At 38.4% G+C, this 27,065-nt stretch overlaps 2 protein-coding genes across 2 annotated transcripts in view; one reads left to right on the top strand and one right to left on the bottom strand.

Moving 5' to 3' along the window:
- Positions 1–7,212, bottom strand: part of samd10a (sterile alpha motif domain containing 10a) — a 14,567-nt gene extending 7,355 nt beyond the window's left edge. Inside the window, exons 1-2 of the mRNA XM_007553549.2 lie at positions 6,563–7,212; positions 3,820–4,001 (exon numbers count right to left, since the gene is read on the bottom strand). Of these exons, the coding sequence (XP_007553611.1) occupies positions 3,820–4,001; positions 6,563–6,575 (195 nt within the window). The 5' untranslated portion in view covers positions 6,576–7,212. The remainder of the gene's footprint in view (positions 1–3,819; positions 4,002–6,562) is intronic.
- A 7,794-nt stretch (positions 7,213–15,006) lies between these two features.
- Positions 15,007–22,093, top strand: emilin3a (elastin microfibril interfacer 3a). Its single transcript, XM_016672212.1, has 4 exons — positions 15,007–15,939; positions 16,040–16,159; positions 17,405–17,913; positions 18,840–22,093. The coding sequence occupies exons 1-4, from the start codon at positions 15,812–15,814 to the stop codon at positions 20,642–20,644; spliced, it is 2,562 nt and encodes an 853-aa protein (XP_016527698.1). The 5' UTR covers positions 15,007–15,811; the 3' UTR covers positions 20,645–22,093.
- Positions 22,094–27,065: the final 4,972 nt, after the last annotated feature.

The following is a 27,065-nucleotide window of genomic DNA, read 5'->3' as shown; positions in this document are numbered from 1 at the left end:
AAAGTAAATATTAAGAGAATAAAGTCTAAATATTACGAGAATAAAGTAAATATTACGAGAATAAAGTAAATATTACGAGAATAAAGTAAATATTACGAGAATAAAGTCAAAATATTACGAGAATAAAGTCTAAATATTACGAGAATAAAGTAAAAATATTGAAAGAATAAAGTTGGAATATTAAGAAAATAAAGTCAGAATAATATAAGAATAAAGTTGGAAAAATACGAGAACAAGGTCAGAAAATGATGACTTTATTGTTGTAATACCAGAACTTTATTCTCGTCCTATTTTGACTTTATTGTTGCACAACGTTATTCTCATAATAAGTAAAATAAATGCTAATTTCTTATAGGTATTTTGTATATTCAAAATATGATTATAAATATCTAAATTTACTAATACAGTCTAGTCATAAACCAATTTCAGATACCTGGATCTTAGGTGAGGCGATCATCTCCAGCCAAATTAATTTCTATCATGTCCATATGAACCAAAATCAAATGAATTAATGTAGTGAGGAATTAAAGCAGTTCTCTGTTCAAACAGAGTATCAGGTTTACTGATGTTTCCTAATGGGAGGTTTTTAAAGGCTCCTCTCCAGTGGAAAAGGCTCTTTTTTTTATAACATTTACCGTTAGAGTGGCTTAGGTTATTCTTAATGCACGGCTAATTATGCTACTCTTAGCTTAGCCACAGCACTTAGCGACCCCGAAGTGCCACTTTCTGCTTCAGGTTTCCAACAGGAACCTTTTGTTACTTTTTTTTAGCCTCTTTTCACATCCTGGTCAATGTCTGAAGGCAAAATAAATAAATAATCATCTAGCCAAACAGCCAGCAGCTAAATAAACTGATATGGGTTCTGTTGGACTCGCTAAGCACCTCCAATCTGGAACAAACTTCCAGAAAACTGCAAAACCACTGAAACATTGAGGTCCTGAAACATCAAGACTAAAAACCCTCCTGTTTAGCAAATAATATTTAATATTTTGAACCATAATAAACAAAACACTGAGCAACATATTTGATGTGTGTTGATGATTTTAACAATGGCACTCGACAAAGTGTAACGTTTACTGATTTTCACAATTATTGACGATATGATGTGTTCATAATGTTTTCCTGCACTTTGAACTGCCTTGTTACTTAAACAAATAAACCTGGTTGTTTGTTAGAGATGATAAGAACTTTAAAACTTGTGATTTTGAGAAAAAAAATAATTTCTGTTAATGTGGGATTTGAATGTAATCAAATTTAATATCGAAGTTTCCAAGTTATGCTACTATACCAACAAAAATGTATTTATTTATACAAGGAAAGTCATTAAGAGTGGGAATTGCTGCATTTATTCTGGCCTCTTGGCACAGGCACTCAATTATTCTGACTGAAAAAATCAACAAAACAAAACAAGGGAATATGTTCAAATCACATCCAGCAGTCAGAAAAAGCGACGTTATCGACTCTGCAGCTGCAGCGATCAGAGTTGCGATCAAAAAGGAAAAGCCAGGATTATAAAAAGCAGCTGCAGCGTAATTACAATAATGAGGCAAATGTCTGCAGCCAAGCAAAATCTCTCATATTTGCGAGTGGCGGAGTTCGATAAATAAGTTCTGACAACATAATGAAAGGAATTTGACTTAAATAAAAAAAAATGTATCAGCAGAGGAGTTGTCTGAATCCAGCAGTGAGAGCAGAGGCAGCTGCTCTGGGAGGAATGAATGGGTTTTTGTGTTTGTGTTCTTTTTTCTCTGGCAACAAAGTTTTACAGAAAAGCCTCCAACAAGATGCCAGAGTGGCGCCACAAATACACATGTACAGCCTCTGTCCATAAACTCAGGAGTGGACATCATCAGATTTGCATCTCATTTGGTTCAACATCCTCTAGCCGTACCTGTTCCTCATTTCTAGGAGCTCTCTGTGTGTTTAAATAGCTGGAGAGGGTCGTTGAAATCTGATGGCCGGTCCAAATTAGCTGCTTATGAATTCATGCCCAGAATTGTTGATGTAGAACACAGGTATCAAACTCGAGGCCCAGGGGCCACATCTGGCCCACCGTAGCTTTTTATGCGGCCCTTTAAACTCCAAATTACATCAATAAGATCTTCCTGTTTTCACAAATCTGCAAAATTCACACGAAATCAACAAATCTTTGCATTTTTTCTGATTTTACTGCAGTAATTTTATTGCAAATTACTGCTAAGGAGGAGTGTAATAAGTACTCCTCCTTAGCAGTACTGCTACTTAGCAGTACTGCTAAGTAGCAGTACTGCTAAGTAGCAGTACTTAGCAGACCCAAGACTGAATGGACACCTAAACCCTGGCCACCTAAAGGCAAAGATGAAGCATAATGCTTAAAGCTAAGGTCCTCTGTGGCCGCTTGGATATTCATCCTAGAACTGGGTGTGAAACCCCTTCTCCTCTTCCTCCTTCTCCTCTTCCTCCTTTCCTCTCCCATAGAGAACTTCGGGACAGTCTCTAACGGATCTGACTGAGAGACTTTGAGAGATTTTTCTGTAGTATGTAACTGATAGAGTGAAGTTGTAGTATGTAATTGATAGAGTAATAAAAATTAACATTTAACATCAGTACAGACATTGTAAAAGTGAGAATGTTTACAGAAAAGCCTCCAACATCACAAAATCCTGGAGGAACAGTTATTTGCTATTTGAACAGTTTAATTGGTTTTATCAATATATTGTGGCACCACCGGCCCTTTAAGAACTTTCAGATTTTTGATACAACTCAAAATGAAAATGAGTTTGACACCCCAGATGTAGAAACAACTTCTGAGATTTATTGTATCGTTTATCATTTATCATGAAACATTTATCATGATAAGAATTATAATAAGAATCACTATAAATCCCAATTAATGATGTTTAGACCCCCTAAAACTTATAGTCTTACTATTTTCTTCACTGTTAGTTCAATAAATAATAATTTGAAAATATGACTAGAAGCAGTTACTGCATGAAGCTTAGTCATACAATTCAAACTTCTTTATGTGATATAACAGTAATAACTAACTTATTACTGTTTATATGATAACAGTAATAAGTTGTTACTTATTACTGTTATTACTGTTTATATGATAACAGTAATAAGTAGCTTTTATTTTTATTGTTATCATGATAACAGAAAATGTTGTAATAAAACTTTAGGCCCATATAGCTCACACCTAATTTATAGATATTTTTTATCTATAAATTGAAATAAAATAAATGGATTTCATGTAATATAAAACAGCAACATTAGAGCAGATTCTACTTTTTATGCTTTTACACTTCATTAAGTCTGATCAGCTTTTTGTCAGTAAGATTTTTCCACATTTGGTGAAATTGACATTTATGTTAAAACAAAACATGGATGATTGATTGATTGATTGATTGATTGTTTAAAGTTTCAGTTTGGGATAGAAGATAAAGTCTAGAAATGCAAACATTTCTCCATTCTCCAAAGTTTCAACCAAATTCAAACCTTTTCCTGATTTTTCAGCTCTGTATATGAATCTTGTCACAACTTTCACATTTAGCCAGAGATTACTAACAAATACTAACAGTACAGAATCTGTTGCGTGTTTATATAAATTATTTCACGTTTAAATCATGTTTAGAACCTGGTAAAGACCATATTATATTTACTTGGATCTGGTCCATTTTTATCCAAAACCCTGGAATCAGAACAGTGAGTTCTCTCTTCTTCTTAAGACTGTAAATATTAGCTGAAACCAGTCCTGTACATCTCCAACATGAGCGTAATGACAGACAGGTATTACGTGGACGCAGGTGTTTGACGCTGAGATCATGTCGGTCTCTGTACCTGCAGGACCTCCGTGCCCGGCTGTTGCAGAAGCTTCACGGTTCTTCCCCCAGCCGTTTTCTGTCCTCGGCCGTCATGCCAGGTTAGGTTCCCACCTGTCCGCCGACTCAGCTGGTGCTTGAAGTCCTCAGGCAGAGCCCTGTACTCCACAGCGGGCCTGCAGAAACTGAAACTGGAGGCAGCTGGAGAGACAACAGGAGAAGGAGTAAAGCAACCAGATTTAGATTATAAGTGCCTTAAAAACAAAAGGCTTGTGATACAGATGATTAATTAATGGCTTCATCTAAAGTTGACTGAAGTTGTAGGTCGATTAACGACTAATTTCGAAACTGACATTTTCTTTTGTATCAAGAGGGACGACCGTCTTCCGGTAAATTTGTAGCGAACATTTTGTAATTTCAGCATTATTTTGCGTCAGCTCTGATAAATATTGACTAAATAAACAGAAAACTGTGGTTTTCTCACGTTAATAAACATACTCCACTTTTCTATTCATCACATCCTCACCTTTGTAGCACAGTTTGTTTAATATAGTTGATGAAGCTCAGTAATGCACTTCAGCTGAATGAGCTCTGCTAAGGCTGTAACTTAAAGAACTTATCGAGTGTTAATAAGTCTAAACAGAACCTCATAAAGTGCATTTTCTATCCCACACCGGACTCTGTTTGGACAGTTCCATAGACATAATATAAGCCTATATTATGTCTATGGACAGTTCCACTTTCCCGTTATGCTACTCCCCGCCGCCATCTTTGTTTCTGCGTCAACGGCTCTCCTTAAGAATGACCAGCGGCGCCCTCTGCTGGATGGCGGGCAAACTACAACAATAAAAGAAGGTCTACTCTACGCAGACGTTATTAGTTAATCGATTGGAACCGATTTTATTCTAACAAACCATCATAGGTGGGTGGAGTACCCAAAAAATTGTACTCAGGTAATAGTAACACCACCAAAATATATTTTTACTCAAAGTAAAAAGTGGCCATCCAAGAAATTACTCAAGCTTACAACGATATTTGGACAAAAAGACTACTCAAAAACTGAGTAACTAATCAAAAGATCAATCACTAATCTTCATTCATTAAAAATAATTAAATTATCAGATGGACCAAAATATAAAATTATGTTGGTAATGTTAAAAATAATATTTTTTTTACAATCTATTTCCATGAATGTAAAACAATAACAAAAACTGCCTATGTGTGTCTGGTGAATTTTTGGTTAAAAGAAACTTGTTCTTCATTCAGTGAAGTTACCTGGGCAGAGAATCCAGACATTTTACTCAAGTAAGAATGGATACTTCATAATAAAATTACTCAAGTAAAAGTACAAAGGTACAGCATAATAAAAATACTCTTAAAAGTATTTTTTCCCATAAAGTTTCTCAAGTGAATGTAACAACTCTCTATACCATTAATAGACAATTAATCATATTGATTAATCATATCACTCAGAGTTGACGTCATTATGAAATGCCTGATCTGACCTGCTCCATTAACCACTGCAGGTCTTTGAAATCCAGAGCTCAGGTGTTACAATTACCTTTAGTGAAAGGCTGGTAAGCAGATGTCAGAGCAGCGAGACAAGCCAATTTCTCATCATTACGAGGAGGCCTGCAGGCAGAGATCCAAGCCCCCTCAACAGCAGGTGGCTTCTCCACATCCAGTAATTAAAGATTGCGGAACTATAGTAAACACGCTGTTACTGGCACAGATTCTGGCAGAAAGCCGTGGGTCATTACGGATTCATGAGCCAGATTGGACGGATTTTCTCACTTTGAAAAATATACGTGCAGCTGTATCAGTGTGTGCTACAAAGTTGACTGACACAATTTGAAAGGAGGGCCAGAAGGAAAAGAGAAGTGAGGGGGAGCTGGTTTCTGAGCAGCTCATGAAAGAGTGTCCTGGTGAGTTTTTTTTTTTTTTTAGCGCTGTGCCTCTCCTCGCTGTCATTCTGGATCTCCCGCTGAGCAGTCCAGCAGTCATTAAGGCTTCATCTTCATCATCAGGTTATCTAAGAAAACTCTGCATGCCATTCTGGTTTCTTTGAAGCTTTGCTGAAATGTGAGCTCTGGCTCATGGTGCTTCTGCTGATGTAAACACTAATACGCCCCTTTCACTGCTATAAAACACATAATTAAACCCATTTGTCAGAGGGTTTTTTTGTTTGTTTGTTTTTTACCCCTTTTTACATCCTCTTGTTTTCTCTCTCTCTCTCTGTTCTGCGGGAGGAAAATGTCCTCATTAACTACAAACTGTTTTTTTCCAATAGCAAACATCTTCAGTGAAGCCTGATTACTGTTTGTTTAATTTTACTGGAGTGAGCGCTACAGATAAAAGCTCCTCTTGGTTAACTTTGACATTAAAATTCCCTCTGAGAAACCTTGGATCTGACTCTAAAGGAAGCTTTCGAGCTGACCAGAGCTTTGATGATGTTGCTGATTTACGCGTTTCGGCACCCTGTCTCTGTCCATCAGCAGATTGTGCCCTGCAGGCGTTTATGTACGGTGCCCTATAGATTGAGAGCAACCCAGTTTTTGGCTGATAATGGATGCTTTGACCTCAGCTGAATCTCTCTGAGAGCGCCCAGGAGGCGCTTTGTTACCAGCTGCTTGCATTTACCCGACGAAACTGGTTTGACAAGTGAACAAACCGGAACTGCACACTCTTACTCAATTCAGCTTGTTTTTCTGAAAAAGAGAGGAACAAATTAATGATTAGGAGAGGAAAACAAAGCTTCCTACCGTCCACAGCCATGGCGAGTCCGAGCTGGAGTGAGTTTAGTGAGTGTCTCCCATGGTTTCCGCGAAGCGACGCGCCTCTCCTCCTCTCCAGCAGAAAGTTTCATGCGCTGCGTCGCTCCACATCCTCCCGGTTCTGGTGGTTAAAACCAGCTGACGTCCTGCGCGGAGAGTGGGCTGAACTCAATGAAGACACGCAGGAATATTTCCCCGAGACGGGCTCCACGAGCTTCCTGCGCGTGCGCCTTCTTCTGTGTTTGTTTTTGTTTTTTCTTCGTCTTCTTCTCTCGTGAGAATGAAACGCGCGGCTGTTTCTCAAGAGGAGCGCGGTGAGCTCAAAGAGCGGCCCCGGGCCCTGTAATTAACGCAGCTCGCAGAGAGACTGAGAAACAGCGCGGATGAAAAGGCTTCTCATCATCTCTGCAGCATCCACCAGAGGGGATTCCCCTCTGCCTTTCCTCACAGAGAGGGAGCTCTGTCTCTCTGATGGACGCTTTTAGAGCAGAAGAGCTGCAGGACAAGTCGCCTCTCCCTGAGTACTGACCCGGTCTTATGGTAAAGACTGGTTAGGTGACCTATAAGCTGCTGTCAGGAATAGTCAAAGTCACTATTATGAGCTCATCTTGGCTTGTAGATTGCTTAAAGGGGCAGTGTTATACATTGTGCTACAAAATGGCACATAATGCCATTTTGTACCATTTTATAGCACAATTGATCAATCAGGGGCGGCCTAAGGACTTTTGGGGCCCTAACCAGATTCTAATTCGGGGCCCCACATACCAAGATGTGACTTATACTACATGATGTAAGTATGTGTACCATGCTTACAACATTGTACTCATTGTGCTCTAATTAGTTTGCATTTTGAAATGCAGAGTGGTATTTAAGTGTTGCATATTTAATGGTAACATCTGCAGACAAATATTGAATTTACCATAAACAAGTTAGCAAGTTTAATATCTTTTGTTTTAAAAGTAAAAAGATATGTGTAAAATGTGCACAATGTGCAAACACTACAATAAAATCATATGATTTCTTGGGGAGCCCCATGGTGGTGTTGGGGCCCTCGGGCAGCCACTTAACTTGCATATGCCTTGGGCCAGCTCTGCCTTCAATTGTTATAAAAATGCTGTATATATAAAGATGACTTAAAAGAAATATGACTTCTCAATTTAACGACTTGAAATTGGGCCTCTGCCACTTTAAGAAACTCCTGCTCTTTCCGAAACTCTGCCTTCAGCAGGTCATCAAACAAAGAGCAAAGTTCTTAGCTACAACTATAAACATAAGTTTAATTGAATTTACTGATCTCTAAAATGAGATCAGTCAATTTTTACATCAGTTTTACAACCGATGGATGTAAAATTGAAACATCTTACTGCAGTGCAGCTGAATCACCTTGAAGAATTTGGTTAAAGCAGTCAGCTAAGATGATAATGAACTGCATACTTTAAATGTATCCCTGATGTTTAGACTTTTATAAAGGTTGCTACTAAACTACAGCAGCTGTGTAAAATCACATTTTAAGTGAATACAAACCAAAGTTGTCAGTAAATGAAATAAGGGTGAAATAAAACGCCTATATTTTTTTAACACTGGATTTTTCACTGAAGAATCTAGGACCAACACTCTGATATTATTATTGTTGCTTAAGCTAACAGGAAATGCATCTCAAATAATCAAACTATGATGTGCTTGGTGAAAAATAATCTAAGGTAGACACTCAAGTGTCACTTTCTGTTTATGAATGAATGAATTTTAATTATGATCTGCTACCCTCTAGTGTAGTTAGGTCAGTGGTTTTGACTCTTGTTGCCCAACAACTGAGATAATTTTCTGCTTCAGTAAAGCTACATTTGATGACTTGATCATTCGAGCTTCTACAGACATGATAATTCATGCGTTTTGGGTGCAGGAAAACAAAACTCAAAAAGCATGCAGAAAAGATGAATAAAGGACCCAGTGGTCACGTAGCTCAAAAGTTTGAAAGGTTTACTTGAACCAATGAGGATGGACAGGAAGGATCTACTTCATATTGCATTATTTAAGCTTTACAAGCTTAAAGATGGCGAAATTACACATAAAACATTGTATTTAATTAAATTTGTCTAAAAAATAAAAGAGTTAAAATATAACACTTGTCCAGAAAATACCACTGATCCCAAATCACGCCACAGTTACAGACGGCAACAGAAAACGAGGACGAGCTAGCTCGCGGTTACTGGTTGCTATGGTAACCGCCAACGGTCAAGCGAAATATAATTTCTATAGAGGTAAAAGTCAAGAGAAAATAACTTATCGATTAAGCAAAACTGTATTCAAAGAATAAATAGACCCATTTTGATAAACTTCTCATCTATAATAATGCTTTAAAAAACGTGTTAAACAAGGAGGAGCTTACCTCCAGCTCAATTAAAATGTTAGCCACGAAGCTAACAGCAGTATCATCCTACCACGATGACTCATTAAAAATGTCACCATTGTTTGTCCTAATTAATTACTCCTGACTTTTTATTAAAACAGAGATGCTTTGCACGTTTTCTTAATTACAAGGAAAATCTGCCTTTAATACTTTAAACCTGGTTTTTCTTAATCTTTAAGCCTGATTACTGCACAAAAAGTTGAAAGGGAGTCCTTGAATTAATAGTTTCCACAGAAGAGAACATCAAATAGCATCCATTATTAATAGTATCCATCTGGGTTCACGCTGAGCTTCTGTTTTAAAGTTTTACCAAGTTTTTTATTTATTTATTTATTTGATGGTCATTTTTTTCTGTTTGAGCCAGGAAGTCTGAACCATCTAGACGTATTTCAAATTACTATGTCCACAGGGCAAAACAAATAGTTTTCCTATTGAGCAATAATGTTGCTCATTGATGGAAAGTGTTAGTGGGGAGAAAAGGTCAGGAGAAAAACTGAGTCAGTAGTTGTGAGGGTCTCTTACCACCAGGGGGCAGTCTCGTTCTGTGTACAGTTCTGTGGATATCGCTGGTTTCTAAAAACGACTTTATTTTAGCTATAGCGTTAAATTGAATCCAAATTATGTGGAAGTCCTGTAACATAACTGGCTGCAATATGGTAACCATAACTGTTTTTAGAAAGGTGAATTTGTATTGTTAATAATAAATATAAATTGAGTTAATTTTGACACTTTGAAACAAGGACTCAGAAGTCTAGAGCTTGAAGTTTTGGTTTTTCTGTTTGGAGTTTGCATATTTTCCCAAGTTTCTGAAAATTTTCCTCTGATGGCTTCATCTTTTTTTTTTATAAATACCAAAACAGTTTTCAAATTGACATTTCTACATAATGAAACTCTACTACAGCTTCAAAAAACTATTTTTTAGAAATGTATGGCATAAAATGTTTTATTATGAAAGCTAAAAAAATCTTGTTATGTTTGTTTGGTCTTATTTTAAGTGTACTAAGATATTGGCCCAAGAAACTAGACAAAGAATATTTGGTAAAATGTGTTTTTCTGCAATGTGTAACTTGTGGGACCAATTATTAATATTCTCTAGTGTTGGATTTTGAATAAACATGCTAAGTGAAATCTTAGATTCTATTACGTTTTACTGTGAATTTAAGCTACTGCAAAAAAAGATCAACTTGTCAGTAAATAACAAAAAAAGACTATGGTGACTCTAAGCTTCCCTATGCGTGAGTTTTGGTGTGATTGCTAACTGTCTCCAAATGTGTACACACTCCTGCTCCCATCTGTCCGCAAGACTACAAAGTGTGCCGCGACACTCCGAGTTCCCCTGTAGCACTAAATGAGGTTTGTTCATGCCAACATTGATCTACTCTAATGACACACCACCGTCTCTGAATAAATACACTTTTTTGCAAATAAAAAAACCCCCAGATGTGTGAAGCTAAACAGGAAACAGGTTTGTGAAATTTACTGCATGGATGTGAACATACTAAAGTCTAAAACAAACAATATGGATATAACAAGCAGGCATCCTGTAAATAAAACAGAACACACTGCAAAAACAAAATCTTATCAAGTGTTTTGGTCTATTCTGGTGCAAATATTTTAGTACACATGAAATAAGACTAAACAAATTTATAAAGAATTTTTCATCAAGATAATAAGAGCTTGTTTTAATCAAAAATTTATCAATAAAAAAATCAATAAAACACTTGTTCCACTGGTAGATTATTTCACTTATAACAATGTCCTGGAAGTGGAGTTATACTTAAAAAAAATATCAAGGCATTATTAAAATGAGCTCTTATGTCATGATGAAAAGTTACTTGCAGGTTAGTTTTGCATTATTTCAAGTGTAATATCAATCAATCAACACTATTTGCAAAGCACATTTCAGCAACAAGGCATCACACATCATAAAAACAACCAAAACTGGATAGAGCATCCAAATATTGTACTCCAGTAAGAGTAGCATTACTTCAACTCAAGTAAAAGTAAAAAAAAAAAAAGTGCATTGAAAAAATTCTAATTTTCCCCTAAAAAGTTACTCAAGTAGATGCAACTGAGTAAATGTAAATACCAAACACTGAAAACAACACACAGTCACCAATTGAGAAACATTTAACAAATATTACATTTTATTACATAAAGATATTTGCGTCAGAAAGAAACTCAAAATGCTTAGTAAGATTTTGTGTTTTTATATCTTTCCTCTGGAGAGCACTTTTGCTCATTAGAAGTTGATTTAAACCCACTGATAAATTAAGAAGCATTTTTCAAAGATATTTATTTAAAGAAAAGCAGAATTAAATGTTTGGTTCCTGCGACAGGAACGTGAGACACAACTGTCCGGCAAGTGTTACCAAAAAGCCACAACTAAAGCGATTAACAGGCTGGTTCAGAATCTGGAGCATTATTGCTAAACTCAAACTGAAATAAGGAGTGGGACAAACAAAAACACGGCCCTCCATCTGCTGCACAGACTCACACTTTCACACCCGGCCTCGCCCTGTTTACGAAGCGGCCGAGCTGAGAAGTCCAGGTTCGACACGAGCAGCGTGACGCGCAGGTGAGGCAGGCAGGAACAGTTGGGACTGTGTGACGTCACAGAGAGGAAACGCAGGGTGGGGCCGCCTTCATGCTGCAGAATAAAGCTGGGCTTTGAGCTCTGCTCCGAGCATAGCTGCTTAGCTCTCTGCAGCTTGTATCACGTCATACAATGGGAGCTTGTTTATGAGTGAAGAGGGCCAAAGAGCTCACGGAGAATATGTAAACACACACCGTTTTGTTTCTGAGCTGATTCGGGTGTTTTCAAGAGAAAGAGGCGTGGTCTGGAAGAAACGGGGAGACAGGAAACTGGGCTTCAAAAGATTACAGCTAAATAATGAACACAGGTAGCTTGTGGAGCAGAAGATGCTAACATTTTGTAGCAATCGTTGTAATGTTGCGTTTTAGTAAACCTGAGAAGTGGGAACTCAGAGCTGGGTTTGACGTCAGACTCGAAGCAACAGCGTCGGAATTTCAACATGGCGACGCTCATAACAGACATAGTTTTAACCTTTACTTTCCACAAGCAAACACCACTTTAAATTTTTCTCCAGTTTAGATCTTGTAGGCGCTACACGTGACACTGATTTTAGACGCACGTTAATACGTGTGTCACTTAAAATTAACATATTTCTGCCACATCTTTCTATTGTTGATGTGAGGAGCGGCCATTTTGAAACGTAAAGTTCGCCTTACAAATCGTAACTGGGAGTAGTTGGAATCGCTTCCCGTTTCCCATTGAGAAATCCGACTGTAGAGGGCGTCCCAGAACATAGACATAATATAAGAGTAGACCCAACATTGGCCGCTCCGGCGCAGGAAATACGGCGGCCATCTTGGAGCGGTCGTCCCTCTTACTTTGCTCAACGAAAACAGCATTAAGATGCCTCAGCACTGCGGGATATTGTTGTTCGAATCGATGGACTATTGATGTGAGGGCTCGACAGACAACATTTCACAAGTAAGATGGACATATTATTGTGTATATTTTGTGATTAGAATATTACTTTACTGTATTTATGTCCACCGGTGAGATACCAGCTAATATTAGCTATAATGCTTGGTGTAATACGGGTTCAGCCCTGCAATGAATGAAGGCTAACTGAGATTCTGTAAATAACAAGTTTTTGTCTAAATTAAGGTGAATTCATGGTTCCTTTTTCCACATAATGTAACCGGTAGTGTTTATGATAAAAAAAAATAAAAAAAATAATTATGTGATCAGTATCGGTGATCGGTATCGGTGATCGGCACTCATGGGTGATCGGTATCGGTATCGGGAAGAAAAAACCTGATCGGCACATCTCTAGTATCCAATATATATTATTCAGTATTAATCATTATTGTGTCATTTTTAATCATTATTTATTTGTGTTTGTATAGTTATATAATTGATATTACTAAATAATTTATTAAATAAATTATGAACGGCTGTTTGCTTTGTAATATGCTCTTCATACATCAATATCAGAATACTCCATTCCTATTCTATTGTTATAGCCACTAAGCATATTTAAATATGCTGAGCTATGTATTAAAAACATACTTTAAAAATACAATTGTTTATAAAAGTAAGTTTGATAGATGTTTGAATATGGTTTCCAGTAACAAAAAAGCGTGTTATGATCGATTAAATGCGTTGATACGTCATTGTGCCTGCTAAACACATAACGCTGAGTGGAGTGGAGTACCGCTCCAAGATGGCCGCCCTAAATCTCGCCAGTGACAATAGGCGAGAGCGGTCCATGTCTATTCTTATATTATGTCTATGTTCCAGAACTTCCAGTTCCGAGTACAACTGGAACCTAGCATAAATGTACTGCTAAACACCGGAAGTTAGAGTATTTTTTCTTAACATTTTCTTATGTTTTATTTTTTATTTTAATTATTTTTGTTCAGCACTTTAGTTAGTGGATACTGTTTTCAAATGTTTTATAAATAAAGTTGGTTTGACTAGGTTCCCCCATAAAGCACCGTAATAAATTTCTTCATGTCTGATGTCATTGCAAGCTAAAATGTAGCTGTTAGTGCTGTTTATCCGGTGAATGTTATACTCATTTGTTACACCTCCATATTAACGTTTAGCAGCCTTTTAAAGTTGGGGCCCATCTGCTTCGAGGTTGAAGGTGCTTTAGAGATGGTATTATGCAAAGTGGTTATTTTAGCAATTATCAATTTGAACCAATCTGCCTTTTCTCCCCTGGTTTCTGACATAAACAAAAAGCTGCTGCTCACTGGATATTTTCTCTATTTCACATCATTTGATCTGAAAGATGTGAAAATCCCAGACGAGACCCAACCTTGCGCTATTACTGCAGCTAACAATTATTTCAGTAATCAATTATTCTGACGATTAATCAAATAAAAAATTGGCACATTCTGCAGATTTTTTTCATTTAAACATTTAGTCTTTTCAATGCATTATTATAGATACATTCAAACAAACAATTAAATTCATTTTAAATAAGAAAATAAATGTAAAATTCAATAGCATACTTAGTGTATGCTTGATCACTTGTATCTGCAGCTAAAAAATAATTTAAACACTATATTTTATTAAAATATAGTGTTATACACTGGTATGAGACCCAATCTTAAATAAGTACAAATTCATATTTTCTAAAATGTTGGAAATATGTTTCAGTAATATCCTTGTGATTACTGCATGGCACTATAATGTGACTAAGTTCAACTTGCTTTTCAGTAGAAAAGGACCTTTCTGTGAAACAAACAGGCTACCGGGCCTGTTCTCTATACTCTGGGTAGTGAACTTACTAAAAGTGCACAAAGACTTGTGTTGTGAATGAATGTGTGGTCTTGTGGGGCAAAGCACTCAGGCCTGGGTGTGCACTGTCACGCTCTTAAACACGGAGTGTTTGTTAGTGTTTGCTCTGGAGGTTTGCTGTTAAGTCAGGTTTAAAGCTCTCTGGGTGTGTGAAGTTAAAAAGATGTTTCTCCATTTCTCTACACAGCCTGTAGAAAACCCCAACATTGCCACCAAGGCTAAGTCAATGTAACCTGAAAAAAGTGGCAACATGGAGTAGAATTAGTATGTGGTAATTTAAAAAAAATTATTCTACAGGTTGTTCGATTGAGATTCAAATTTATCTAATTTACAAGATAAATTATATGTATCAAACTCTAATGATACATATAATTAAAACATTTGATAAAATAAAGGAGAATACAAATACGGCCAAAAAACGAACAAATTTCATAAATAGACTTTTTCTTTTTCTAAAACAAGTTTATGGAATAATAGAAACTAAAGATTCTTCTTAAAATTTCAACCACTCTTTCCCAAAGGTTTCCTGAGAAAAATGTCTTTCTGAAAGATTTTTTTAAAGTGCTTACATTAAAGGGTTAATTTTTCTATATGCAACAGCAATAAAGCCTTTTTTACTCATCTTTACCAGGATTATTGTAAATATCAATGGATGCTTTAAATTCTTAGCATAATTTCACAGCTCTCATATAAACTAAATCTTTATGCATGCATATATTTATGTGTATAAATTGAATCTGTTTGACTTTTGTGATACAAATAAATCAAATTACACAATAGTAATGACATAAAGTGGCTCATAGGAGCTACACTAAACAGTGCAACATTTCTGAACTAAAACAAACATGCTTTATTTCACTTGTATTTTTTTATGTTAAAAAACCCTGAAATTATCTTTATGTTCCAAAAGCTAAGTATAGCTACAAATTACTCATTTTAAGACAAGGTCTTCTGTTGTGCTCTGAGGATGTGGTGTGTTATTTTTTCCTTCTGACATCATCATGTGAAAAAGCTAATATGGGTTCAGCCACCGCAGTGACTGGTATATGGAGTGTTCTGGGTCGATGTTTAATAAAAACTGGATTTTCCACAAAGCTTAATGGAGGAAAGCATCCTGCATTTGAGAATAACTCAAGATTTTGGTGTTTTTCTTCTTTTCGTGTGGTTTATTGTCACTGTGGTGTTACATCTGAGGAGGGCCGGTGGGAGGAGATATGCAGATGTTTTCCAGAGGGCCCTATTAGTGACGTACTGAAGTCCTTCAAACCCACAGTGGACTGCTGTCACTCGAACATAGTCCACCTCAAGCAGCATCAAAGACAGCAGTCCTCTTTTTATGCTGCTAATATTTCTACTGCCTTTTTTTTCCAAAGAAAGATTTAAGTAATTTAAAAATATTTCATTGTCGTGAAGTGAAATATCCAGGATTTTAATCGTTCTTCGTCTTCTGTGTTTTTCTTTTCTTTCAGACTGATTTTTATTTTTTTAAATGATGCATTTTGCAGTTGTGATTGGTTTGTTTTTCCCACTAGTTGAAGCCAAATACCCCAATTTATTCACAATTCATCAGCGGCTCAGTCCACACCAGGAGCAACTGAAAACAACCAGCAGGCACAAGTAAGTTCAGATCTTTTAATGTGAAATAAGCTGCAGTACATTTTAGATCTGGCATCTATTTTTCTTTCATTTGTCGTGTTTTATGTACATTTTTTAAAAGGAACCACTGTGCCTACGTCATTGAGAAGACTGTGTCCTTCACTGTCCAGGATGGGGCAGCGCCATACGTGAAGGCTGAATACAAGAAGTGTTCCTGGGCCAAAAAATGTCCAACTCTCCTGTAAGTGTAGACAAAAGCAAAGGGATGCAAACAACTAATCGACTTACTATTAATTGTCGATGAATGGTTTGTTCAATTAAAATTAGTTCCAATAGATAAATAACGTTCACTTAGATCTTCATTTAGTGTTGTAGTTTGACCGCCATCCAGCAGAGGGCGCCGCTGGTCAAGCTTAAGCGGAGCCATTGATACAGACTCAAAGATGGCGGAGATAATAACAGAACAGGAAAGAGAAACGGTCCAAACAGAGTCCGGTGTGGGTTGCAACATAGACTTTATGTGGTTCTGTTTGATGTCTAAGCACTAAAACAAACACATCACATGACCGGAGCAGTGTCACTTTATCATTAAAAAATTATTGATTTGCTACGAAGGCGAGGATGTGATGACCGAAAAGCGGGCTGTGTAACAGAAAATTTGTAATATGATGGGGAAAAGCATGAGGGCAGTGAGCATGATTTATTTTGAGAGCTGTGGTGAATTAATGCACTTAATGTAGCGAAGCTTTAATATTCCTTTAAGAGCAACAAGAAGCAGTTCTTCTGTATAAATACCTCTATGTGTTTCTCATATTTTATCTTTCTATTTAGCAACCTATAAACTTCTGTTTGGTTATATATAATAATATGTTTTGTTTTTTTCAGCGATTTATGAAAAATGTAGTTCTTTCTGCTATGCACAGTCGGTCATCCCTCTTGATAGAAGAGAAAATTTCCGGGTTTTAAGAAAATAGCTGCTATCAATTAATCATTAGTCAATCAATAAGATTAATCAACTTTAGAGTAGCTCATTTATCAATAACATGCATCCCTTGCAGCTTGTATTATACTGCTCTAAAGAGCCCGCGGCACTGAACCCCATTGAAAACCTGTTTTTTTCCCCACCAAATATTGATTTTTGAGTTGAAACATTAGTATTGTTGTTAAACGAATATGAACCTGTTATTTATTTATTTATTTTTTATTTTTGCATTATTTGAGGTCTGAAAGCTCTGCATCTTTTTCGTTATTGTGTCAATTTCTCATTTTCTGCTAATAAAAACTAAATTTTTGCTTGGGATTTCAGAGACATGTTGTCAGTAGTTCATAGAATAAAAGAACAATGTTCATTTTATGTAAACATATACCTATAAGGAGTGAAATCAGATAAACTGATCATTTTAAGTGATCTCTTAATATTTCCCAGAGCTGTATATGAGGCTTCAGCTCTTTGACAAAGTGACTGATAACTCCATGTTTTGCTCAGGTATCGCCTCCTCTACAAGCCGATGTTCAAGGTAGCCCATAAAACAGTGACTGAACTGGAGTGGCGCTGTTGTCCTGGGTACTCTGGTTACAACTGTATGGATGGTCACCAGATTTACCAGCATCCAATCAGGATGATGCCACCATTCAAAGGTCCACCAATGAAAGCCCCACAGTTTGGGGGTCCACAGCACCAAGGGCCCATGTTCAAAGGTCAAATGTTGAAGACGCCACCTATGAAACCAAACCTCTGGAGTCAACCGAAGCAATCTCACACCAGCAGTTTCAGCTCCTACCCACTGCCTCACTTTGGGTCCTCGTCTTACCCCGACTCATCCTTTGAGCCTTACCCACCAGAACCTCAGCCAGAACCAGAATACCAGGAGCCACATCTTACAGACGGCGACCCAGAGCACCAGGGAGAATACAACCAAAGACCAGAGGATGTTACCCCAGCGGAAATGGGCGCTCCAACCGCAGGAGAAGAACAGCCAGAGGGGAAGATCACAGGTAACTGAATGACTGATGCAGACAGAGACTTTCTCTTCTCAGTTTGGGACAAAGGAAAATCTTCTTACAATAGAAACTCCAACACCAATTCTTTGTCTTTAAATAACCATGTTTTCTGTATTCTGCAAGGATCACTACTATGCAGTGACCTTTACCCAAAAGCTGACTTTGCACACAGATCTGCTTATAATTAATTTATTAAACTTGATTAAATCAAGAAAGGAAATATTGATCTAAATCATGCACTGCAAAAACACAAAATCTTACTAAGTATTTTAGTCGAGTTTCTAGTGCAAATATCTTAGTTCAATTCACATAAACCAAAACAAACATACAAGTAACTTTTAAGCAAGATATGAAAGTCAATAATTCCTTAATACTGCTGAAAAAAATATTAGTTCCACAGGCAGATTATTTCATTTATAACATGGAAAAATGTCTTGTTGCAAGTGAAATAATCTGCCAATGGAATTAGTTCTTTTAATCAATATTAAGGAATTGTTGACTTAAAACAAGCTCCTACATTTTGTTGAAAAGTTACCTGAAGATTAGTATAGTATTATATCAAGTGTACCAAGATATTTGCACCAGAAACTAGACTAATCAATGCTTGGAGTGTTTTTTATTGTTCAGAAATGACTCAGTTTCGTTCTACTTTTTTCTAATTGGTAGAGAAAAAACATGCAAATTTCTTGTAATAACGCAAAGTCCTTTTTAAGTTTTGGATCTAGAATCATTTACATGTACATTTCCAACAACAAACCAGACTACTTTATTAGTTTATTTAAAGTATTGCATGAGCAGTTTATTGATGAGTGGGTGGAAAAACCTTTTGTTTTGGCACCCAAGTTGTTGACCAAACATTTAGACCCCTCTGACTTACACATTCTTCCTGAAAATGAGCTTGTCTGATTTTCTGTTTATAGGCCAGGCTCTGGGGAGAGAGACAGAGGAGAGGATATTTAGAATAGAGGAGGACCTGCGGCATCTGAACCATGGTCTGGAGACACTCAGGGGAACCGTGTCTGGACTGGAGAACAGCCTGAGAGCCTCGCTGAGAGACGACGCCAGCAGGATGCTGTCAGCTCTGCTCTCTGCTGCTCCAACGCCTCTTGCTGCTCCCGCTACAGCGTCCAACCCACCCACCGTCGGGTTTGTGGAGATTCCTGCCAGAGATCTCGACATGGAGGCCTTCGATGGCAGCCACACGTTTCCAGACCTCACAGAAATGAGTGGAAGATTGGAAGAGCTGAGGACGGAGCTGCAGGAGCTCAGAGCAACGGTTCAGGGACAAGATGGAGTCCTGAAGATGATCTCAAATAAAACCAAGGTTGGTGTGGAGAGTTTGATGGATGCTAAACTGAGTGCAGTCAGGGTGGAAATACTCGATGGATTGGAGAAACGAGTTGAGAGTGCAGAGGAGCGTTGCGAGGAGAAGGTGGGAGCTGAGCGGCGGCAGTGCCAGAGGGACCAGCGGCAGGAGCAGATGAGAGGCGCTCTGGGGGAAAGCATGTCAAAGCTGAGGGCCGAGCTGGGGAACATCCAGTCGCAGATCCATCCATCAGGTGAGCTGGCAGAACGAGTCCTGCATCTGGAAACATCCGTGGCAGACCTGAACCGGTCCCAGACGCACCTGAGAGTGGCTCTCAGCGGTCACAAGGACCACATAGAGGCGATGCTGGAGGGCCGTCTTCGGTACGTTGAAGACAAGCTCAACCTGACTGGGCAGATGAGAAGTGGAGATCCTGTGGAAGAAGCTGCAACAGGGCGGAGGCTGGAGGCCAGGATGGAGGAGAAGCTCCGAGACCTGGAGCACCGCTTACTGACGGCTCTAGAGGAGCTGAGCAACGCCACCGCCCCCACTCTGCTGGAAGGCCATGTTGTTCCAACACTGGAGACGGAGCTGGAGTCCCTCCGCGGGAGGCTTGAACTCGATGTAGACCGAGTGCAGAAACACCTAAACAACCTGGAGATTCTCTGCTCCTCTCCATGTTCTCTTGCCACCCAAGGAGACGCTGCTGGGCCGGGTGAAAGTCAAGACGTCGAGCAGAACATAAAGCAGGTTTTAGACTCGCAGAACGACCGCTTGAGCAGTCTGAACTTCACCCTGCAGAAGATCTTAAACACCAGGGAGAGGCAGGTAGACGCAGAAAGAGGTCCTCCATTTCAGGCAGAGCTTACAGTTCTTAAGTTCAATGTTCGTTCAGTCAACCACACCCTGATGAGTCTCCAAGACTCCCTGGGCACAGTGGTCCATCAGGTGGGAGAGGCCAACAGCTCGTGGCATGAACGAGAGCTTCGCCTGGCGAAGCAGATGAAGGGCGTGGTCCAGCTGGTCGGGCATCAGGCCTCCATGCTGGGGGCAGGCGAGCGCAGGCTGACCCGACTCAAAGCTGAGCTGCAGGACATGAAGAAGCGGCTGGCGAAGGAGGTCCGTGGGTGCCGGAGCACCGCCATGGTGGTCAAGAAGGAGGTAACTGAGGTTGGAGGGCGGGTTGCCAGTGTGGAAGATCAATGTAAAGGTCTGAATTACCTGGCAGAGGATCTGGAGAGAATCAGGGAGGAGCTGGAGAAACAATCCAGCAGTCTTCTTCTGCAGGTTAACGGGACGCTGTCCAGCCACGCTCAGCAGCTGTACGAGCTGAAAGACGAGCTGAGAAACTGCACCATGAGGGCCGAGCCGACCAGGAGCTCAGAGACCAAACGAGGCGACACATTCACTCTGAATTAGTTCAATCGGTAGGGATGTTAATATTTTCCGGCTGAAACCTTTAAAGGTAACCTATTATGCTTCCTTCAACAAGTTAGGTTAAGTCTATGGGCGTAAGAAAACATATTCATCACATTTTTTTGTACAAAATCAGTTTTTGATAAACAGATTTCAATGTGGTCAGTTCTGCCTATTTTGAGCTGTTTTATGGCCTCCTGTCACTTTAAGTCCAAATAATCAGCTGCTGCCCCCCTCCCCTCCCCCCCACCCAACTCAACGTTTACACTCACATGTGAAAATGGCTCCAAACAGATGCATAATTATGCAAACGTACATCTTTGAAAAGCATTAGTAAAGCCTCCTGCACAACCAACAAGATTCACAAATGCCTTTTTGATTCCAAATGAAAATTAAATGTTGCTGTAACTAATATTAATTCAAGATTCTTAAAAGAGTTACTGTAGATGGTGATGGTTGAATGCAGTAAGTGGATTTTGGATGGTAAGTTGACTTGTCTTTTTCAGCAGCCATTGTACAGCACATAAAGCAGTAAAACAAGCTGACCAAATGTGCTGGAACTCCACCTGGGTTGCTAGGTAGTCTAGACTTGGGTTGGGTTGCTAGGAGACCGGGGCTGCACTCCTCTGAGGTTTCTAGGCAGCATGACTTAACAAGGAGGTTTTTGATACGGCTCATTTTCCAGACACCAAAAAACATTTAGTTATTGCTAAAAAATGGTTGTCCTGCTTTTAGAAGCAGTGAAGATTCAAATGGAAGTAAAAAAAATTGTGCAAAATGTGAATTTTGCATATTAGGTCCCCTTTAAACCTGCACTGAAATAGAAATATCATCATGATATGCAGAGGAAAAAAAGAAGGCAGCTATCTGTGATTGAAATTGTTCCATTCAAGACGGTGCTATATGACAAATTATTTTTTGTAAACAATTTTTTAGAGTGATTGAAGGATGAATCTGTGAGTGTGAAGCTTAGATGAACAATCACTTAACAATGTCTCTATGTTTTTATACTGAATTTTCTTATGCCAAGGAGATATATACATATATATGCAAAAAAATATTTGTGTAACAATCTGTTGGACGTTGGGTTTAGTTTATTTTGACTTTTATTTCTGTGATCCTGATCTTTAAAGTTCATTTTCCTTCAGTTTCTCTGTATCTAGGTGTCACAACTCTACACCTGTTGTCCATCTACTTGCCTATGGAGTATAAATAAGTATAAATACTCCTTTGTTTCAGTCAGACATTGTCACATCCTACTGTTGTCCATGCGGGTTTGCTGTTCTGTTTTGAGTTGTTGAATAATTGTTGTTTCACCAAACCACTGGATTCTTTAGCTCTTCATTTAGGTCCTCTATAAAAAACTCATCATGAGAGTTTGGTTGTTATTATTGTGTGAATGTTCTTAAATTTCATCCTCTTTAAAAAATCCAATAAAAAAAGTCTGGAGTATTTCAGTATTTCAGTATTTCTGTTTTTCTTTTAACAATTAGTGAAAAAGCAGTCAGTCTTAAATCATCTCATCTGATGTAAAATCGTTATCTTACATTGATTGTACAGAAGCCTGCAACAGATCCAATCAGGTCAAAAACAAAAGGTGTGTGTAAAAAAGTAAGTACACCCCATGACTCAATTGACCTAAAGCTGAATCTGGCTATAATCGAACTGTAATGACAGTTCGACGCTACGCAGCTTAGCATAAACAACCGTCCTCCAGTGCAAAGAGAGAAGTGTAGACCTGAATGAGGCGGCTGCTAATGCTAATTCAATATGTGGAAGAAAAGTAAGTACACCCCATGAATCCACTGACTTGTAAAGCCATATTTGGGTTTACAAGTCAATTTACCCAATTGCTAATGTTCGCCTGTGACTTGTTTAATGCGCCATTTTGGCGCTAAGAATGACCAACCGTCCTTCACTGTATAGAGAAAAGTGTCGATCTTAACAAGGCGGCTGATAGAGCTAATTTAACACGTGGAAGAAAAGTAAGTACACCCCATGAATCTATTGCTTGTGACACTGTCTTTGGCAGCAGCGACTTGAACTTGGGTGAAGCTTCATGTGTTGGTCAGATGTCATTGGACGCGGTTGACTCAATGACTTAACCCCAAACCATCACTCCTTCACCGCCGTGCTTGGCAGTTGGTATTAGGTGTATTTTCTGATACACAAACTAAGCATGGGACTTTGTTACAGAATTAAACATCTCTATGTAGGCTTTAACTGTTCAACAGAACCACTAGAGGGCAGTAGAGACATGTTAATATGTTTTGCTTCAGTGCCGTGAGGATCTATGCAGACAGTAAATAATACTCCAATGCCTTCCAAGAATTAAGTCAATAGGGACAAAGCTCGCTTGCCAGAAGAATATTACAAATTTGTATTATTGCCAAGGTGATGAAGAAAGACAACCCAGGAGCAGCAGCCAATATCTCATTTCTTCTGGTTACACAGCTCTCATTGGACGCTGCAATATAGTAAAAAGTGACCTTGCTAATAACCCTCTCCTGTTAGCTCCTGCTCTGCAATCAGGTGGTAAAATGACAGCTTCATGGGAAATGAGTCCACTGTTGTGTGAAAACACTTTATCCCCAGACATGGGCTGCATATTAACTGAGGAAATGAAATAATAGAGGATGGAAAAGAGAGCAGACAGGAAGTGAAAGACTCCACATTTATGTTGTTTGGGGAGCTGGAAAGATGAGCGAATTTGAGATGGAAACGTACACCTGAGGAAAAGACACACAGTTACAAAAAGTTAACACTTCACAGTTAAAAAAAGGGACCCATGATATCTATCTAATTATCTGTGCTCTCTTCTTTGTATTCCCCAAATGTCTGGATTGGGTTCACAGTCTCACCAGACCAGACAACAACCCATTAATCTTTGTTTGTTTCCAACAAGACACTTGGACAGAAAGGGCAGACATGGCTCTGGTGAATTTGTCTCTCTCTCCTCATGGTGGAGTTACGCTTCCTGCGCGACACGCAGAGCGTCGCTGACCACCGCCTCCCTCCACCCAAATCACAAAAGGCACAGCTGGCACGAAGACAGACGACAGAGGATATTGGAGTAAACACAGGGCGGCAGCTTTCGAAAATGTGAATCATCCTGTATAATGTCCTCTGCAGAAGCTTAAGGTTAAAGTAGTGTGCAGCTTTTGTCCTCATTACAGTGATGGCCAGAGAACAGACAGAGTTGATTACAGCTGGCTCGCAAACCAGGAAGCCCAGGAGAGAGTTGCGTTAAATCAAGGACTTCTCCGGGATTTGACATTTTCCAAGGAGACGTTACAAATAAAGCTGAGCTAAAGGATTTATCCTCAGCCTGAAGTTGCAGTAATAATGTAAGAGTTTTAGAAAATAATCCGACTAACTCGCTGAACAGACGCAAAGAAGAAGTAAAAAGGAAACGGAGCCACGGCTGAAACAAAATGAGATATTATCATTATAATAAAAAAATCTGAAAAATGTGAAACAGAACCAGTCCAAGCTCTGAATAGATGCTTAAAACGCACACAGGTGTGGATTTTTCATAACCTTCTCCACTTGAACAGAAACAAAACTGCAGTTATTATCTTTGGGCCGACAGTCAAACTCATTTTCATTCTGGGCCGCATCAAGATCATCAATGTAGAGGTTGAAAGTATTGATAAAACCCATTAGGAAACTGTTAAAATCCAGAATAACATACTTTAATAATCTTTAAAAAGAACTGGACAGAGATGCTCCCCCTTCCAAAGCTTTTTAAAAAAGGTTGATTTACGTTTTACCCTTGGAAAAGTACGGCGAATAACTTTATCATCTGAGTGTTTTTCACGTTAGGTCTGTAAACGTCCTGTTTTCTGTTATTTATTTTCAATGTTTATTTTTATCTGTGAGGTTGAAGTTTTTTTATGGATTAGACCCAGGAGGCGTTTCACTGTAACCCACTGAGGCTGCTTTGACCTGGACAAAGGGATTTTACTCTATGTTGGTCAATTAGGTGGGAACGTCTCTGAAGTCACAATGTAATTTATTTGGTAAAAAATAAATCAGAGGACTTGCTTACGCCGTAAATATTCACATTTGTACAACCTTTTTCCACCTTTATGTGAGGAATGAACTTCTCTATACTAAAGTTTATGTTTTATTTTCTTTTTTTAGTTCTGCTTTTGTCATAGCTAGCGAGAATATAATGACCAAACTTTTATAGCTGCAGTATGTATATAATTTTTATTTTAAAAAATAATTTTTTAATATATTTGTTAAAATTATCACCATGTTGTGACTGTAAAACATAAGACATATAGAAAAAAAATCGAGTCCCAGTGCTCCCTGCCAGAAATAGCCAATCAGAGCCAGGAGGAGGGTCTTAGCGCTGTCAATCACCCTCTTGCTCACCCACTCCTGCTTGCTTATTGCTAAGCTACAGCTGGTTCACCACGAGGGTAGCTAGCATAGCCACTGATGACGCTGGATAAACGATTTTCCTGTAATGTATTTCCACCATTAACACATTCAGCAGTGTACATGAGGATGATTGACAGCGCTAAGACACTCCTCCTGGCTCTGATTGGTCATTATGCCCAGGAGCGGTGCATTTCTGCAGACTGCAATAGTAGCTCATAGAGGCGGAGCTTCATTTTTTCACCTATTATCTGTCTCATTAATACCATCACAACATAGCCACAGTTTTTGGATAAAACTTTTCTTTTATAAAAGTTACATTCAGCAGCTTTAATGTACATCTGTTCTTAGTTTTACGAGTGTATTGTCTTGTTTTTAACTGCATTTATAATTCCCTCTATGTTGTGCACCAGACTTGGACATGAAGCTAATTTGACATTTATATAGCTAGTGTCTCTCTGGTCCCATGTCAGTTTCAGGCAGTATACGAGTTTAATTGGATTAAAGATACAGAAAAAAGGAGAATGTTTTAAATCTGTAGATGACATTCACAGTCAAATTATTTATGGTCAGGAAGTCGTACAAAGTTTTCAGCTGCAAAGCTTATCATATTGCAGCGTCATGTCGGATTAACAGCTTGAGGGTTTTGTAATCCATTTCCTGCTCTCCTGGGTTGAAATATAAATATGATAATACCTGATTATTTTCACGTCTTCTAAACTATGTAAAAGAAAAGTAGCACTGAAACATTTTGGGATTGATTATTGCAGAAATGCAAGTTATAACTACTGGATTTCAGACTTTAACACTAAAATTCTCAGATTTCTTAGTCAAATTTTTCTAACCATTTTGCAACAATTAAAAAAATACACTTAGTTGGCTTTAGATATACAATGACAATAAGATAAGGGCAACTAACTGCTATAGGGCAAAGTGATGCGAGTGTGCATAACATCACAGCGAAAGTGGTAAATAATTAAATAAAAACTATTTCTGCTATTGCCATCACCACTACCAGAAGTAATAACAGACAGAATTATTAATATTAATATTATCCTCTGGCCCAAATGTTATAAGACATATTCTATTTTTAGCAAACGAGACAGAGAAAAGAAAAACCTGAGACAAAAATATTATTCCCTACTGGTCCAGATTTGAAACATACTAAATTAAATAGTTCCCTGGACTCTCCGAGAATGAGAGTGCGTTCACACCGGCCCTGTTTAATTAGGTTTAATCAAACTGTAGTTCGTTTGCGTGGAAAGTCAGATTTACTTTGGGAGGCATGAATGTGTAAAAGCAAAATCTGGTTCGCCTATAAACCTGGGTATCTGTTTGATTAAAATGAACTCTGGTGCGATTCAGCGCATAATGTGGATGCAAGCGGACAGGAGACCGCTCCAAAAGCAGGAAGTGGACTACAGCGCAGTGCATTCTGGGTAAACAGAACTAAAACAAACGCGCTACTCTGGCGCTAGCTGTAGAAATGACTTCTTGGTCTTTTACCAAAGACAAAAGAGAAATCCTACAACCGCTAAAATCTGATGCTACTCCATTTTTGTCTACATTTTTGTGAATTAAGTTGTGCTCATTGACTTCTTCTGAGGTTTTTGTGTCGTTCCTTTCAGTTGTTTCTCCAACAGCGCCACCACAGGCGAGGAGGGGAACAACTTTTACAATTAGTTAGGTTGTCTGACAGTGCAGTGTGAAAGCGAACCACAGCTGAAAATGTATCAAATGTTACAGTTTTGAACCAAGTCTGTGGGACTATCAGGTATGAAAACAACCTGAAATAAACGTTTGATCATTTGAGATTATCTAAAGACTCCCAACTCGTTGCTGTCATCACCCCAACTTTGGTCATCATTGATAGGGCGTTTAAGGTTTCAGAAATTTGTTTTAAAATTGTTTCTGAAGACCTGTTTTACTAATCAGCCCAGATATATTTTGGACTGATAACTGTCTGATAAAATATTGGTCCCCAATTGAACCGTACATTCTGTAGTCTTCTGGATTAAACCTTACAGCTCTGGAA

Source organism: Poecilia formosa, unplaced genomic scaffold (assembly GCF_000485575.1).
Source record: "Poecilia formosa unplaced genomic scaffold, Poecilia_formosa-5.1.2 Scaffold57, whole genome shotgun sequence".
NCBI classification, from domain to species: Eukaryota; Metazoa; Chordata; class Actinopteri; order Cyprinodontiformes; family Poeciliidae; genus Poecilia; species Poecilia formosa.
This window is presented reverse-complemented; position numbering and strand designations above follow the sequence as displayed.

What these genes read in the sequence shown, in the direction of transcription:
- emilin3a (XM_016672212.1), top strand. Translation starts at nt 15,812, where the DNA reads ATGATGCATTTTGCAGTTGTGATTGGTTTGTTTTTCCCACTAGTTGAA. An exon ending in AAAAAATGTCCAACTCTCCT is followed by an intron (nt 16,160 to 17,404) that starts GTAAGTGTAGAC and finishes TGTTTTGCTCAG; the next exon opens with GTATCGCCTCCTCTACAAGC. An exon ending in GCCAGAGGGGAAGATCACAG is followed by an intron (nt 17,914 to 18,839) that starts GTAACTGAATGA and finishes TTCTGTTTATAG; the next exon opens with GCCAGGCTCTGGGGAGAGAG.